This window comes from Parasteatoda tepidariorum, chromosome 3 (assembly GCF_982258835.1).
Source record: "Parasteatoda tepidariorum strain Cologne lab strain chromosome 3, Ptep-v5.0, whole genome shotgun sequence".
Lineage (NCBI taxonomy): Eukaryota > Metazoa > Arthropoda > Arachnida > Araneae > Theridiidae > Parasteatoda > Parasteatoda tepidariorum.
Genome location: NC_141757.1, coordinates 94,686,935 through 94,705,988, shown reverse-complemented (window position 1 = coordinate 94,705,988; position 19,054 = coordinate 94,686,935). Strand labels below are relative to the sequence as shown.

The following is a 19,054-nucleotide window of genomic DNA, read 5'->3' as shown; positions in this document are numbered from 1 at the left end:
CAATTAAAAAGCTTGATGAAAGAGCAAAGTGAATGACATTTTTAAGGGAATTAAGGAATTAGAGAAAATAACATAAAGTGGTTGCGTCAATATGGGTATGCTTAATATAACATAACTGATCTTAACATCACTAATCCATATTAGTTTTTATTATTCTTGCATGATTTTTATTTCAAATTAGGCAGTGGTAAATAAAATAAAGCCTGAAATTCTAATAAATAGCTAATAAAATAATTCGGATCCAGCTCCTTTTTTCATTTCTGAAAATACCACTTACCTAGTTCTTCCACTAAATTCTTTGATTAATATAGCTAAAATAATTTTATTTTTTTAAATTTAATATTACATGTTGTAATCTTCGGTGCATTTGCTTTATCGAAGTAAGCAAAGCTCGTTGTTTGTAATTCATATCATTGGGACAAAGATAATATGTATTTAGCATCACTTGGCATGATGCTATCGTTCGCGGCCAATTCATGATAGTTCAAATTGACTACTATTAAGCGATATTCTCGCGTACATATTCCTTTCGAGAGGAAGTAAAATACTTAATTCCAAAGTATCCATTTTAAAACTGCTTTGCATTGGCGCAGTTTTAATAATCACTAAATATATCAATGTAATATTTTATACCAATATTAGTATATTTGGTACTTATTATACACATGCCTTCACCATTTGAGTTTATACATATTTGTCAGAGGCAGACAACTAAAGCCGAATTTTTTTCTCGAAAAAGAAATTAAAGCATGACCATTTCTCTATCTAACCTTTAATTTACTGTTAAAATATTTATATGTGGTTTTGAAAAAGAAAACTTCTTTTAATTCTAATTCATTGAAATATTAATACATTATCTTAGCTAACACTGGAAAAAATATTATCTGAAACAGCGGAAAACCTGTTTTAGAATTCTTATAAAAAATCAATTCCTCAATTACCATAGTACCAGTAGTGGCACATATGAATAAAGCGTCATCTTTGAATGCAGATTTTTTACGTTTTTTTTAAACGGATTTCCCATTAATCTTTCCTCTATGAGCTTGTCTTTTTAGTACATCGCTTATTTCATTTTATTTCAATTAATACACATTATCAATTATTTTATTTCTATTAATACACAATTGAATAAATTGCCAATATAATTATCATCAATATTAATTAAAACATTATCAATGTCAATAATAATATGTAGATTTTTACGGTTACCCAAAACATTAAATAAGCATCATTTCTCCTTATTTTTTATTTTTTTTATTCAGAAGTTACTTTTTTATTTCAATTAATTCATATTACCAACATTAATTAAACATTACGGTTATCAATGACAGCATGATGATTTATTATGGTTCTTTTTGACAGATAAATACCCTTACTTCATTACGTTTGCTTTCGTTTTACATAGCTTATTTCGTTTATTTCAATGTGCATATATTACATTTATTGATTAAGCATTATTGGCGCAATTAAGACACAATGGCTTCGTTTTTTATGTTCCTCTTAAAAGAATTAGTGCTACTTTTCAATTAATTTTGCTTTTGAATATCTAAATATTTTTTTCAATTCCATTATTGTTGGTTTTAAATAAGTAATTTTTTAGAAACCCGTTTGAAACAATTAATATAAATAAAATAAAAGAGCCTTGTATCAGTATAAAATAACATACCTCTAATAAAAGTATAATTTCGGTGACGTAAATCACGCGAGCTACCACGTAATGTTCATTGAATTTTTCTGACATAGCGAATATAAAATAATTAAATATTTAAATACGTACCTAAAACCACTTTTTGATCAAATAGAGCTATAAGCCAGTGATTATCAGTGATGTTATCTATAAATATATGAAGAAAGATTTTAAGTCATTAGCGTATGTATATTTGACCGAAGCGCCACCTTTAATTTTCTTTAGATTTATTTGTTTTAATATTTCACTTTAGGTTGCGTGGCAACCTGAGATAGTTTTTTGTTGTTGTTCTTTTCTGTTGTAATTTAGAATTATAATTTTTAGAATCCGTTTTTGATGCTAAATTATTTGTTATTAAAAGATTAAAGTTTTATAATTGTTGTCATTCATCTGTAGAACTTGTAGTTCATTTGATTGATTTTATTTAAAAGGCGTCCGCATTATTTATTTTAACTTATTAACGACATTTTGTGGCGTCCGCGACAGGACGGTTGATACGCTATTTCTGATTTGAAAAATGTTTTTAGCATCAAAAGGATTTAAAAAGGAAGATCTTATTATTGTTGCCCAAGAAATTGGCGAAGTATTACCTCAAAAGGCTACTGTAGCGGATCTGAAAACGATCATTTTGAAAAGTAAAGAATATTTAGCTGATCCAGATTTTGTAACAAGTGTATTGGTAGCTACTGTCAATGATCGACGACAAAAGGAGGAATATGAAGAAAAAGAGAGACAAAGAGAATATGAAGAAACAGAGAAACAAAGAGAATATGAAGAGAAACAAAGAGAATATGAAGAGAGAGAAAGTATAAGAAAACATGAACTGGAGTTGGCGAGAATTCAAGCTACATCGCAAAGAACCGGTGAGTCTCCGCCAAATATTATTAGTGCCAGTGCCAGAAAGCAGTTTAATTTGCCAAAATTAGAACTTAGGCAATTTAGTGGAGATTTAAAAGATTGGCTACCATTTTGGGGACAATTTGAACAAATTAATAATGATACAGATATTGCCCCTGAAAACAAATTTCAATACCTGATTCAGGCTACAACTGTTGGATCTAGAGCTAGAGAAGTTGTAGAAAGCTTTCCTCCAACAGCTGCAAACTATACCAAAGCAGTAGATAGCCTCAAAGCCCGATTTGGCAAGGATGACCTTTTGGTCGAAGTTTATGTTAGGGAATTGTTGAAGCTCATAGTTTCCGTTCAAAAGCATGAAAAGATATCTATGACGTCCCTTTATGACAAACTAGAGTCATATCTTAGAGCTTTAGAAACGTTAGGTGTTACGACCGAGAAATGCGCTTCAATACTATTCCCTATGGTAGAATCTTGTTTCCAAGAAGAGTTTCTAAAAGCCTGGAATCGAAGTTCTTCGCGCGTTGCTTCAGTTGACGCCAAAGAGCGATTAACAAACATCATGGCTTTTCTGAAGGCAGAAACGGAAGGTGAAGAAAGAATTAATTTGGCCATGTCAGGTTTTGGCTTGGGATCTGATGAAAAACGCCTACCCTTTAAAAAGAAAGCAAGAGATTTGCCAACAAAAAGATTTCCAACAGCAGCAAATCTATTGACTACAGATGTAAAAGATTTGAAGAAAGTGTGTGTGTTTTGTTCAGGGAAACATAAAAGTTCAGATTGCTTTTCCGCTCGAAATATGACTTTAGCTGAAAGAGAGAACATAGTAAGAGAAAGTCAATGTTGTTTTGCCTGTTTAATGCAAGGACATCCAGTTCGTAAGTGCAAAGCTTTTATAAAATGTGTCATATGCGGTAAAAGACATGTGGTACTAATGTGTGAATCTTTAGCTGCAAAAAATCGTGAACCCGATAAATCTGGGCTGAAAAGTGAAAGTTCTGAAATAAACATGTCCAACATCACGTACGGTCCGAAAGTGTTCCTTCAAACTATGAAACTAAAGCTGATATCTGATAGAAAAGAAATTGTGGTGAGAGCAGTTTTAGATTCTGGATCACAAAGAACATATATTTTAAAAAATTTGGCTGAAACGATGAAATATGTTCCCTTGAGAAAAGAAACTCTCATACACTCTTTGTTTGGTGGTCATAAATCAGATAAATTTGAACACACGTGTTATAGAATTAGATTAAGGAATCCAGAGAATAACTTGACTTGTAACATGGAAGCTTTAGATCAAGCATCTATTTGTGATACTATAACACCTGTTAGCTTTGGACCCTGGTTAAAAGAGCTTGAAGAAATTAATATAAAGTTGTCAGACGTCGGAAATGAGTCACAACCAGTTCAAATTCTGCTTGGAGCTGACGTAATAGGAAAACTTATGACAGGAAAACGAAGAGTTTTGGCAAGTGGATTAGTAGCAATAGAGACACTATTGGGATGGACTTTAACAGGGAAAGCACCTGAAAATGATTTACCGTCAAGCAATGCAATGTTGGTTACTTCACTTTTAGTAAAAGAAATGGATATTTCTGAGCTGTGGAGATTAGATTCTTTAGGAATAAAAGATCCTTCAGAACAAAAATCTAGAGAGGAAATGCAAGAAGCCTCAATGGAACATTTCTTAAATACAGTGAAAGTTGAAGGAGACGGCCGTTTTATAGTTAGTCTGCCATGGCTTGATGGGCATTTGCCTTTGCCAGATAATTATGATTTGGCGTTAAAGAGATTGCAAATGACAACACGCAAGTTGAAAACCGACAAATTGTATGATGCCTATGGAGAAGTGTTCAAGGACTGGGAGAAAGAGGAAATAATTGAAGAGGTTCCAAAAGAAGACATGGGGATACCTTGTCATTACTTACCTCATCGACCTGTGATAAAGGAGAGCAGCACAACTAAAATCAGGCCCGTGTTCAATGCTTCTTCTAAGAGAAAAGGAGTTCCTAGTTTAAATGATTGTGTAGAAAAAGGGTTAAATTTGATAGAAGTAATTCCCTCAATGATAAATAAATTTCGGAGATATCAATTTGGCGTAACAGCTGATATACGTAAGGCTTTTTTGCAAATAAGTCTTTATGAAAATGATAGAAATTTCTTGCGATTCTTATGGTATGGAGAAGATGGACAGCTGAAACATTTTCGTCATCGAAGAGTTGTGTTTGGTGTTTCTTGTAGTCCGTTTTTGCTAGGAGCTACTATTCAATACCATTTGAATAATAAACTAGAAGAAGCAGTGAGAGGGAAGGAAAAATACCCTAAAGAGATTATACAGGAACTAATATGCAGTTTTTATGTAGATAATTGCCTCACAAGTGTGAAAACTGAATTAGAGCTGAAACAATTCATAGAAGTTGCTACTAATATTATGGCTGAAAGACAATTTGATTTACGAGGGTGGGAGTCTACTAACCCATCAGAACCTAATTCTAGTGAGACCAATATTCTGGGAATGAAGTGGAATAGACAAAGTGATACTCTGTTAATTAATATTCCTGATATGAAAGACACAAAACTTGAAAAAATCACCAAAAGAAGCATTTTAGCTGCCTCACACAGAGTTTTCGATCCTATGGGGATAACTAGCCCGGTATCGCTACGACCAAAATTATGGTTACAAAATTTGTGGAAAGCTAAAATTGGTTGGGACGATGAAGTTGACACAAAAACACGAGAAGATTTTACAAAGTGGCTAAGTCAGCTTGAATATCTGAAGCACATAGAAATCCCAAGGTGGTTACATTGTGACAAAGGTTACGAACGCATTTCATTACATTTCTTTTGTGATGCCAGTAAATTTGCGTATTCCACAGTAGTTTTCCTGAGAATAGAAGATGAAAGCAATGTTCAAGTTCACCTGATACAGAGTAAAGCAAGAATCGCACCTAGCGGGAAAAAGGAAACAACGATTGCTCGACTTGAACTTCTTGGTGCCACAATTGCAGCTCGTCTTTCTATTGAAATAGTAAAACAGTTTCAGACGGACAAAGTTCATTTCTGGACAGACTCAACAACTGTATTAGCTTGGCTTAAAAGAGAAGACACATGGGGTGTATTTGTGGAAAATCGAGTTCAAGAAATCAGGAAATTGACTCCAGTAAAAGCATGGAGGCATTTGCCCGTATCTATGAATCCCGCAGACTTACCAAGTAGAGGTTGCTCTGCTCAACAACTTGGCAATTCGAAGTGGTGGGAGGGCCCCAGCTGGCTATATCTTTCCCACACACAATGGCCTGCAGCAGCTGACGAAATATCCGTTAATGAAGAAGAGGTAAATTTGGAAAAAAGAAAACAAGTAGTTATTTCCATGGTAAATATTGAAGTATCGGAAATATGGTGTAATTACTTTTCAACATATAGCAGAAATGTAAGAGTAGTAGCTTGGATTCTACGTTTTGTCCACAACGTTTCACATCAGGATAAGTTGAAGGGAAATTTAGTCTGTGAGGAGTTAACAAAGGCCGAAAGTGTGATTTTTAAGTCAATGCAAACAACGCATTTCCAAGATGATAAATTTCTCGCCAAAATACAAGCTTTTCGAGATAAAAGTGATATTCTGAGAGTAAAGACCAAACTTGTACATAGTGATGAGAATGAGAATTTCAGATGTCCAATCCTTTTACCTGCTAACAGTGTTGTGTTAGAATTAATCCGTGAAGAGCATATAAAAGCGATGCATGCAGGGCGTTCCATCTTACTCTCAAGACTCAGAGAGAGATACTGGATTCTTAAAGCTAAAAAGTTAGTAAATAAAGTTATTTCCAAGTGTGTGACTTGTAAGCGTCATCAAGCTAAACCAGTAGAAGTTCCGTTTGCGCCCCTTCCAAGAGAAAGAGTTACTCAGACAAAAGTTTTCCAAGTGTCTGGTGTGGACTATGCCGGTCCTCTGTTTCTAAAATCGAATGAAAAAGCTTGGATCGTTTTGTTTACCTGTGCTGTGTACCGAGCAGTTCACTTTGAATTAGTACAGTCTCTCACTACAGATGCTTTTATTCAAGCATTCAGACGATTTATCGCAAGAAGAGGTAGAATATCGGTCATTTACTCGGATAATGGAAAGAATTTTGTAGGAGCAAACAATTATTTAAAGAATTTAGATTGGGACAAAATTGCTGTATACTCAACCGCTCAGAAAATAGTTTGGAAATTTATTCCACCCACAGCAGCATGGTGGGGTGGATGGTGGGAGCGGATAGTTGGAATGCTTAAGACTCTTCTGCGTCGTGTGTTAGGTAAATCTGTTGTAGATTATGAAGAACTAACTACAATTTTATGTGACTGTGAATCGGTTATAAATAGCAGACCATTGACCTACATTCACGATAATCCATCTGAATTAGTACCTTTAACTCCGGCAACATTTATATACGGGGAAGGTAGCAACAGCAACGAAACTCCCGATCTAGACCTTGTGAATCGAAACTCTATGTTGAAACGCGTGAAATTTTTGCAAAAATTACGTGAAGATCTCAAACAAAGATTTAGAAATGAATATCTTGCTCAGCTAGTGCACAAGGGAATAAGAAGGAATGATGTTATAAACATCGGTGATATTGTTTTAATAGGACAAGATAATGCTCGACGCATAGATTGGCCTCTTGGAATTGTCTTGGAGCTTTATCCTGGAAAGGACAATATTCCTAGAGTAGCCAGATTAAGAACCTCTCAAGGAGAAAGGATCCGACCTTTCCAAAGACTTTATCCTTTAGAGTTATCAGCAAAGAACGATATGGATGTTCTGGAAAAGTCTTCAAAGAAACTTAACTTGGAAGTTGATAATATTCCCAAGTCCGTTGATGTGCCTGATAATTTGGAAGTGAATTCTCCTATCAAAGGCAGATTGGGAAGAATCATAAAAATTCCACAACGTTTAGATTTATGAACTTTTTGTTATTTATATAATGACTGAATATTTTTTTAATTCGTTTCATATAAAGGTGACCAATATACATGAGTTAGTTTGTATTTTAAAGAAATGCTAACTGTTTGTTCCAAAGTGCTATTTATAATATCACTTTGCAAGGTGGGAGTATGTTTAAGATTTTAAGTCATTAGCGTATGTATATTTGACCGAAGCGCCACCTTTAATTTTCTTTAGATTTATTTGTTTTAATATTTCACTTTAGGTTGCGTGGCAACCTGAGATAGTTTTTTGTTGTTGTTCTTTTCTGTTGTAATTTAGAATTATAATTTTTAGAATCCGTTTTTGATGCTAAATTATTTGTTATTAAAAGATTAAAGTTTTATAATTGTTGTCATTCATCTGTAGAACTTGTAGTTCATTTGATTGATTTTATTTAAAAGGCGTCCGCATTATTTATTTTAACTTATTAACGACACTATAGCCTACGTCACAGGTTGTGTTATTCCTACTAAATTTAACCCATGAACGGTATTTTCTGCGAGCCTAACCTCAAGCCACAAATAAACAAACGAAGTGTTTGATCGTTTAAATAGCTGCTCGCCAGATTTTATTGCATTATAAAGAAAAATAATTGATATTCGATTTTTGATTAATAAGTGATTTATGTGGATAGTGGCATAGAATTTAGCATTGCGTCATGGTAAATGTTATTCCTACTAAGTGGAAGTAGTTGTGTTTTTTTTATATTATACCCAATTGGGTATAATATGAAAAAAGCACAACTACTTCCACTTACTAGGAATAACATTTACCTTTTAGTTTAATTAATAAACTGAGTTTTAAATATGCTTACTGAATTCATAAACATCGGTAAAACAACGATATAAATTATTTCCAAAGGAATTAGACTAATACAATTCCAACTTGGCGAGTAGCGACTTATAACAAGACACTTCGTTTGATGCTTTTACTTGTTGCTAGAAATCAGGTTCGCAGAAAATGCTGTTTACTAGCTAAATTTAGTAGGAATAACACGATCTGTGACGTAGGCTATAGTATACCGAATTGCAAATGTTGTATATGGGAACTTTGATCACATTTAAAATTATTTTCTGTCCATGACACGACACCAACGAACTGAATCCTTGAATTTAAAACAATGGTTAACGCTTAACCAATCAGAAAATTCCATTTCGTCGTTTGCTCATCCCATTCGAATGGTTCGTCGTAGAATGTTCTAATGTCGATAGTGACCTTCCTCGACCTTTAAACTATCAGTATGCCAAGTTTCATAGCTTTCGGTCAGTTGGTTTAGGAGTCTATAAAAGACAAACCCACACACACAGACGTTCATTTATATATAGATAATTATTACTTCCGCATTTTTTTACTCCTTTCGTTTAATGTGCGCTAAAATTATTTGTACCTTGTGTTAACTAGTTAGAAAGTTTTCGAAACATAATTTCTCTAATGTCTGAAAAACAAATAAAAAAAAAACATTCAACGGTCTTAGATATTAAGTTATTACTTCCATTTTCCTTCTTTCCAGACAAGATTCGTGGTAGAGAGAGAAAATCCTGAATGATATTTCACCTTTATCTTGGGAACTACTTCCTGTGGAGTAATTCAATTTTTATTTAACAAGCAAACAAAAGGTAACTTCTAACGTAGTTGGTTTACTTTAACAAAAATAGTTTGTAACAAAAACGAGATTTTTCTTATTCTTATTACCCAACAAAAGCAATAAATAATAAGAGAGCGTTATATCCAGGTAGTTTAGAAATATTTTAGAGATTTCTTTTTACTAGGTAAGCAGATTTAGGAATAACAAATTTAAAATGCTATGAAATATTTAGTTTTATTTGAAGATAATAATTTTATGTAATGATTACAGTAATCAATAGGGATTTTCCAATTAGGCATTACTCACAATCAATTACCATGTTTTAGAAATGAAACTAAATCATATTACGAGTAATTGGTGAATTTTTACGTTTGGCAAATTTTTACGGCCCTTGAAATAAGTACCGATATTAGTTCGCTTGGCAAAAATAATTATGAAAATTTTAGTTTCATCAGTAATTATTTTTGAGAACTGAAAATAATTAATTTCGCTAAATTATAAACTGAATTAAAAAAAAAACTTGGTACTAAGAAGCTAAATTAATGGCCAAAGGGAATTCGCACACGTGTGAGAACCGTAAGAATTTTGGACATTCATATTTTATCATAATAATATATATGTTTAATTACTCATAAAAAATAACAAAAAAATCTCTCATTTATTAACTATTAGTCTTGAAAGCAGTTCATGTAAAAGGCAGTTGTTTTAGATAGTATTCGTGTTAAAAATGTAATATAATTTAATTATTTTTTTAAATGTTGTGCTTAAAACTTGTATTAGCACCGTCTTATGAAACAAATGAATAAATTCATAATAATACATTTGTTTAGTTATGCATGCATAAAAAATAACAACAAAAACTGATCTCATTAGAAAGAATTAACATCTTAAATTGTTAATTATGAAGTGATTTCATGTAACAGTTAGTCTGAAACTTATTTCTGATGAAACTATTAATAGATTAAATTATATTTTTTTAAATGTTGTGCAAGGAACAATTGGTACAATAAGTAAGCTGAAAATTAAAACAACGAATTTTTTTCATATCATACTCAACTTTCAACATTTGAAAAGAACTTGGAATGTAACACATCTTAGGGATGTATGTATTGCACGAAAAACGGATTTCTAGATGTTATACATACGTTGTAAAAACTGTAGAGTAATAATTCTTTGGATTCGATGCAGGAAATTTTTTTTAACAAAAACTTAAAGAGGGAATAGAATCATTTAACCATGCATTTAAGCCATTCACTAATTATTTTCGTCCCTGAAAACGTCAATGCTGGAGTAGGTTTTGTAACCTTTAAATGACATCGTTAGATTTTGTAATGTCGAGCACTAAAATGCAAGAAATTTGTAACCTATAAAAGTTCCTAGCAAGAGATATTTCCGTATTCGGCTCGCATCGACTACAGTGCTAACGTAAAATATACTTAAATATACCGCGGGATGTTTTCGTTGTTTTCTTCTCCATGTAATGTTCCATCCATGTTCCATAAAAGTCCATAAGGCAAATTTCTCCCAATACTTGATCCTGAAGTTCTCGTCTTCTGGATTGGGTTTAAAATTACAAGGCTACGGAGTTAAACATTGGTAGTCGTGAACCCAAAATTTTGTCACCTGCTCAACGATGCTTATAAAATAAAATAGTAAGAAATATAAGTCGTGGTGGCTCAGGGGATAGAACGTTTGTCACCGGATGGAGTGACCTAGGTTCGAATCCCAGTCACTGATTGTCGATATCAATTTTGCATCCAGCTCGCTCTGACCACAGTGCTGACTTAAAACATTCTCACTAGTAGAGAGAATATGGGTTAGAGTTCCTTTTCCAACTGGCTAACCGTAGAATGTTTTCCTCACCATGTAACGCAGATGCGGGTTAGTTGTATCAAAACATTCACCATAAATGCTAATTTCTTCCAATGCGTCCAGGATATCCCTTGTCTTCGGAATTGGGCACAAAATTACAAGATTGTGGAGTTGTACATTGATAGTCGTGAACAGTTTAATTGTTGAGACTGCTCAATTCCGGTTATAAAGGAAAAAAACATGTGAGAAATATTATTATTAAAAAAAACTAATATATAAAATATAAATTAAAGCATTCCAGCAACACTCCACTGAGAGCCAAGGGGTCATAGAGGTTAAAATTTCATAATTTCATCCCAAACGGCTGTATTGAAGCAATGTGGTTAGCACTGCGCTCAAGCCGCCTTTATTTCCCAGACAAGTTGCTACCAATCGATCTGAAGCTGGGTTGGCTCAAACCACCCCTACGTCAGGAATCGAACCAATGACAGTTCAGTGCGTTAACCACTGAGTCATTGCAGCTCCTAGAGGCTCCTAATACAAGAATGGAAACATATCATATGAAAGTGAAATGTTAACTTTCATATGTGGAACCGTCTTTAACCGTCTTTGACGGTAGCTAACTTCTCTTTCACGATTTATGCTGAAAGTAAAATGCATATTTTGCACACTTTAGCCATTGCTCTATGGGAGGTTTTCTTTTTTATGCTCAGAGTATAGGTTCTATGACAAGTCCCCCTTAAGAATTTTAAATATCAAACTTAACTAGGTGCAATTAGTGTTCAGTTAATTGGCAGAATCATTTTAAGTTTTATATAATTTACAATCTTAATTTTTTATAGTGACAATTCTTTACATATAGAAGTGTTTTTATAGCGTTTGATAGCCAGACCAATTACCGTTTACTTTTTGACGCATATTTAATCACTATAAATGTCTCAACAATGTAGCTCAATAATTTATAGCGTTTGATAACGAGACCAATTATCGTTTACTTTTTGACGCATATTTAATCACTATAAATGTCTCAATAATGTAGCTCAATAATTTATAGCGTTTGATAACCAGACCAATTATCGTTTACTTTCTGACGCATATTTAATCACTATAAATGTCTCAATAATGTAGCTTCATAACTATACATATATTTTTATATTATTACTATTATATTCTATATGGGGTTAGGAAGAAAAAGTTATGCTTCTCAATTTACATGTGATTATTTAGGTACCTTGCTCATTAAACAGCGGTTATTGAATGACGCCTTCTCGTATCGTTTAGAATTAGTTTATTACTAGGAAAAGGTAGTATAATGAATACTCTAGTCTCGTTACAAAGATAATAGCTGCTCATTAAGATCATGTTGGGAAACACACAGATTACTCACTCTCTAAAATTCTATTGCTTGTGACAACGATTCTCCAATTACACAAAATCCTATTTATATCCAATTCACTAAGAATATTTTTGAATAAAATGTGAACTGTAAGTATATGAAGAACGAGCTTTGCTCTTTTGAGGAATGAGCTTTGTTCTTGTGAATTTTATCTTATGTCAATATATTTTGGAACAAAACGAGACTGACTTTTGTTTGAAGAGGTTGCAATTTCGTTTAAGCATACTTAAAAATGCAGTTTAAAATACAATCATTATACCGCATCAGAAAATAAAACAGATGGTAGTTTTAAGTTATAAGTGATTTCGGAATATTATTTCGCTTATAAGGTTCACTAATTGCACAATTAGTAGTCATTTTGAGTAATTTTCTTGATACATCATAAGTTTTAATATCAATTAACAAATTGCACTAGAGTTAATTATATTTCTTATTATATAATTAGTTCGGGCATATTGTTCACATAACTAATAAGTTCTGGCTTATTTTACTTCTAGTAAGAAGAGGCTGCAACACAATTTATCAAGCAAAACATAATTTTACAATTTTAATTAAATTCTATTTTGACTTAAAAATTGTGCTTGAAGCAAGAAGAAGGAAAATCGATGTATTTTTTAAGTTAACGGATTGTTTAAACATTCAAGTGTTTAAGTATCTTAATTATCTAATTAAAAATTTGTACTTTTATTTAAAAATTCCAAAACTGGAACTGTTTAGGAATACAAATAAACACCATCAATTATGCAACATCAGGAAGATAATTAATTGCGCAAGATGAAAAAGTGCACGAAAAGTAATCTGTTTCTCTGTGTTTGTTATTCCATTCGCCTGTTTAATTCTTCATTAGCGAGACTACAATTTCTCTTTGACATGTTTAAATTTGTTCTTTCAAACAATAAAATAGAATTGAGGATATACACTTATCGAAACAAAAATAAGTGACAGGGGGTGATGCATGATCCATCATTGTGTTTTATGTCTTTATTCTAAGAATTAACATCAATCTTCATGACGGAAGCGTTCGTATCGACAAACTTCAAAATGACACACTGTCAAGGGTTTCTTGTTCAAATGAGAAAGGAATTTCTAGGAATTGAAAAGTTGAGACATTGTAGATGAGAACGTGAAATGCTTATGAATTAGTGTTATTGAAAATGCAAAGATTGGAGTTATTTTTGATATTTTTTTTAAAAATGGGAATAGTAATATTTAACATATAAGTGTGATTATGGATGAAATAATAAATAAAATAACCGGTATGAAGTGTGCAGATTATTTAAGTTTCAAAAAAATTGTTTAAAGCAATTTCTTATTCTATTCAGCGTCCCACCCTCTTTTTAAAAAAAAACGACTAAAAGCATTTCGTCTTCGAAAAAAAATAAATTAAGTTTTTGAGAAAAGGCTATTTGTCTTCAGATACTAAGACGAGAAATACTCCGTCCGGTTAAAGTTAAAAAATATTTTGCAAAGTTACATAATGCAGCAATTATTATCTTGCACAAATTACTCATGAAGGAAACTATCTTGGAAAAATTATCGTACATGATAATAACACTTCTGGTAAAAAGTTCGGGGCTATGAAAACGGTACTTCAACCATTCATTTGGTAATTTTTCCATTCATATGGTGACGGTTGCTGGAAATTCTGGTTTTCTAAATTATAATTCTTCGCACATTTAGTAAAAAATACAAATTTGAAAAGGAAATTCAACCGGATAAATTGTTTTCTGCCTAATATATCGTGATAAAACTACCAAATTTTACATTTACCAGATTTTGTCACATATTAAAAAAACACATTTTATTGTTAATTTTACGAAAATCGTCACCAAAGTTATTCGGTAAAAATTACACAGAGCTTTGTTGTTCCGACACTGCAAAAAGTTCCGGATCAAATTACGGTAAAAATGCTGATACATTTTACCGCAAAATCAATTTCCATCAGAACATGTTACGGAACAAAAAATTCCGATATACCGTAAAATCACTGAATCACTCTAATTAAATAAATATTATTTCCAGATTTATAATATTTTACGGTAAAAATGGATTTTACATTAAAATGCAATTCACCCAAACTGCCGGTACATTATACCGTAATTTGATAAGGAATTTTTCAACAGTGCATAGAGCCAAAAAACATGGTAAATTCTACCACATTCCGGTAGTTTTACTTTTTTATCAGTGCATAATAAGGCAATTATTATTTTGTACAAATTACGTAAGAACAAATTATAATCTTGCACAAATTTAATAATAAATCAGTTATTATCTTTCACAAATATTATGCTTCTCGAAAATTGATTATTTGAATGCCTTAAACTTGATGCGTAACTTAAATTTAAATTGTTTATACTATCTTTTTGTACATAATTAATCAAACTCTTAAGCGAGAAATCATTTTAAAAGTTTTAAAAAAAATATTGCTCTTTCTTAGACGAAAGTCATAAAAGTGAATAATCTCAATTTTTGTACTTTTCAGAGCAGTTGATAATATATTGAAATATCTTATCAAATTTTAAAAATTTATATCACAATGGTTACAATTCTCTTTCCTTTTGAAAATGTAATTTATTTTGTTCTTTTATAGACAAATAAATTGCAACTAATTTAGATTTTAGCTTATCATTTAGTTATGCGAATTTTCAAGTCATAATTATCATTTCAACATATCACAACAAAAACACCTACTTATACTTCATGAAGTTATTAACACAAGTTCTTATTGTTGTTACTTATGCCACTTTCAAATACCTGCAACCCTGTTTGAAATCAAGCGAATTAAGGCAGAGGTTGCATTTATTGTTTTATCAGGGGCAACATCTATGGCCAAGAATACGACTTTAGCCACACACACGTCACAGCTCGTTTTATAGGAAGAACCCATCCATGTTTCCTTCATCGTGATTTTGACCTGAACCAACGAACAATCAATCTCCATCAGTATCCCAAGAGGCATTGACTTGTTTTAAGAATATGGAGGAATTTATGACTCCAACAGATTTAATGTGCACCAGTCACCATTTAATACACGGGGAGTCTTCGACCGGTGGGATTCAAACTCCCGTTTTTACGACCACGGGCTCAACCAGGCTATACCGACCCGTTAACATTAGTTAAGTTTATATCTATTCCCATTGTAGTGAATTTCGCTCACAAAACAGAAAAGATGTTCCATCAATCACCGATAATGTAATAAATTTTTAACCAATTTTCTTAATGCAATCCACTAAATTCAAATCATATTAAATTACGTATGCGTTGAAAAATATTTCACTGTAAAAAGTTTCAGTTCGAATTACGGTAAATACTTTCAGAACTCAAGGTGCCGGTACTTCCTACAGTAAAATCCATTTGACCGGAACCTGTTCCCTAATTTTTACAGTAATAATTAACTAAAGTCACTGAATTATTTTAATTAAATAAATAATACTATAAAAATTACAGTTTAATATTTTACGATAAAAATGGATTTTACGGTAAAAGTAAATTTTATGTATGATGCACCCCCAGGGCTAGTATTTTATACAGTAATTTGATCCGAAATTTTTTACGGTGTTAACTAGCGTTTAAAATGGAATTTCGAAAATAAAAGAAATTTTTATTTACGGATACTTTGATAAATATTTATCCGATATTTTAAACGCGATTCACAATCTACAAATGTTAAGTTAGAAATGCATTGATATATACTTAACCGCTTTAAGAATTTCAAATATACCGTTGTGAACGACAAAACATCTCATATTTGCATTATTTTTTTACTCCTTGTTAAAAATGAATTGTTATAAAACAATCATTAAATAAATTGCAATTTTTAATTTAATTAACTTACATGAATAAACTATGTATTTTCAAAACAAAATCGGTTTTATTTCAGAGAATAAAATATGTAATTGCACACAGTGACTATGGCGATCTCAAGAGGGGATGCCTGCAGCTGAAATTGTCAGCATATAAGACTAGAAGCCTAACATCAGGAGACGAATGTCGACTGAGTCTACAACAAACCCATAGAAAGATTATAAGACGCAGATCACAGGAAGCCAGAAACGCGGTTGCCAGGAAGTTAAAGAATATATATATCTCTAAAGATTAGGAAGTTAAGAATTCCTTATTTATTAGATATTTTTTATTGATTTTTGCAATATAAAATGTAATGCAATGGATATACTAGTTTCTCCAAACCAAATATTTTTCTAAAACATTTGAAAGGATTTAACGTATTATTTTATTTAAAAATTGAAAGATTTTAAACTTTCCAACTGTATTACGAAGATTAACACCCTTTTAACAGATTAGTGAACTTACGATTAACTTTGACTTTCTTTTGCTTAAAATAATGCAAAATTATTAATTTTTTTAGTTAATGAGATAATTACATCACAATGATGCGTAACACAATGTAAAAATTTTTAGTTTATAGTTGCCACCAGTGTTGGTGTTGAGCTAAAATAAAATTTTTTGCATTTTTTATTTACATTTTTACTGTTACAGTTTCAGTTATTTATTTGCTCTGTTACTTTTACTGTTACGGTTTATTTAGTTATTAAAATGTTGGTGTATATTTGCCAAAGTTTTTAGTGTTAGAGTACTGTAGTTATCGTGAGAAAAATTAGATAAAATAGGCAAAGTGACAGTTGTTTGAAAGAACTAGTGCGAATACATAACTATAAAATTGCTTGCTTTTTTTAAACGGAATATTTTTGCCATTCCGATGAAGCCATTAAATTGATTCTGATTTACATAAAAATATGTGTTGTCAGTAAACAAGTAAGCAAAATGAATAAATGAATAAATAAAACCATAATCTACAGGTGAATAGTTAAGTAAAAATTTGACTAGATGCTTTGTAAAAATTTTTAATTCACCCCGACACCAGAACTATACACCAATTTTTTTTCGATGCACCATTGTTCGGATATTTTTCATAGTGGGAAACCAACTTGTCTCTACCTTTCAATACAAATGGTGCCAGTGAAAACAACTGTAGAACATCAATTTTGGCGTCATCACACTTTAAATTCTAAAACAAGTAGTAATCTGAAGTTGAGAGGTCGGGTATATATGCCTGGTAATCGAACTACACACAATCGAATTGTTAAATAAGGTTTTCAGTGTATGAGGAAGTGCGTTGTCATGAAGTAACACAATGCATTGACTTCAATGTAAAAAATCAGGATCAAATTACGGTATAAAGTATCGGCACTTTGGTCGCATTATGCGTAAACCCCATTTCTCCGTAAAAGATTGTACCGTAATTTTGACATTAATATTTATTAAATTATAGTGATTCAGAGTTTTTACAGTAATTAATACTGCAAAAATTGCGGTTTATCAGATTTTTTGTTCCTTTACATGTGCGGTAAAATAGATGTTACGGAAAAAAGTACCGGGGCCCTGAGTGCCGGTCTTTTTACCGTAATTTGATCCGGAATTTTTTGACTGTAAGAAGATTTCTCGCAGCAAAATTTTGCAATATTTCACAGTCATGCGCCGCATTTAAAAGCCGTATTACAGAATGCATTTCATAGTCGGCGGGATCAACAATTATCTTGAACATTTTGAACACTCACTAAAGCACGTACACATAGCACAATCTGCCTGTAATGAGTGGTCAGTTGAGCAACCAAATCCAATGTGTGCGACACTACCGCTGCGGTGACAGTAGAAGGAAACGGCATTTACTTCCCAGAAAAGCCTCATGTTTTTTTTCTACATTTTTTATTTCTACATTTTCTGCAAGTATCTATATTGTAAGAAATTCCGGATCCAATCATGCTATAAAGTACCAGAACTTTGAATGCATCATCCGTAAAATCCATTTCACCATAAAGTTCATTTTTGCCGTAAAACCGAAAATTTACAGTAATATTTATTTAATTAGAGTGATTCAGCGATTTCATGGTAATTATCACAGTAAAAATTGTGGTATATCAGAATTTTTGTTCCATAACATGTCCCGGTAATTTAATATCAAGGTAAAAAGTATCGACAACTTTACTGACTTTAATTTTTACCGCTATTTGATTCGGAATTTTTACAGTGTGCAGCTCAAGAAGAATATTAAAATACAAAACAATTATTTATAAATTCATCTTTGTCATTGTTATACTTATAAACAAATTTTATACTTATAAACATTTTCTAAATATAATTTACGAATTTCTAACGCTTAAAAAAATATTCGAAGTATCCATCAGCAAACCCCTGATCTTCTTACAGTTTTCTCAAGTCTTTACCTGTAAGATATAGATTATTTGATTTGATTTATCCACGGATCATTGAATCAGAAAATGGAGAAATTTTTCTTTTTAGGACTAGCTTCCAGAAAAACAAAGTATTTCGCCAATGAAAGAAATGAGGGTCTATCATGCAAATATCTCAGAGAAAAGTATTTTGTTTCGTCTTAATATACTCTGACACTCGTTTTATTTCTTTGTGCTAACTTAAGCATTTTTCCCACTTTGCATTCTTTAATAAATCTTGTCGTTGTTCAAAAGGGATTTTAGAAAATGATAGTATTTTAATTTTTCATGTTTTATTTATTTATTTTAAATATAAATAAAAGATTTATATTTTTTACATTCGAACATACGAAAACAAATTTTGCTATTTGAAAACATAATGACAACACAGTACAAAATTCTGTATGAAACTACGATAAATTGTACTAGCACGCATTGTTACGGTACTTTATACCACAAAATCCATTTTCAATGTATAATTTTTCTAAACAAATAAGATTTTGTA

The 19,054-nt window shown here is 31.8% G+C and overlaps 1 protein-coding gene across 1 annotated transcript; it reads left to right on the top strand.

The window, feature by feature from the left end:
- The first annotated feature begins 2,204 nt into the window (after positions 1-2,204).
- Positions 2,205-7,487, top strand: LOC147813973 (uncharacterized). The gene has a single exon (XM_087160182.1). It carries the CDS (start codon positions 2,205-2,207, stop codon positions 7,485-7,487), a length of 5,283 nt encoding a protein of 1,760 aa, XP_087016308.1.
- Positions 7,488-19,054: the final 11,567 nt, after the last annotated feature.

What these genes read in the sequence shown, in the direction of transcription:
- LOC147813973 (XM_087160182.1), top strand. Translation starts at nt 2,205, where the DNA reads ATGTTTTTAGCATCAAAAGGATTTAAAAAGGAAGATCTTATTATTGTT.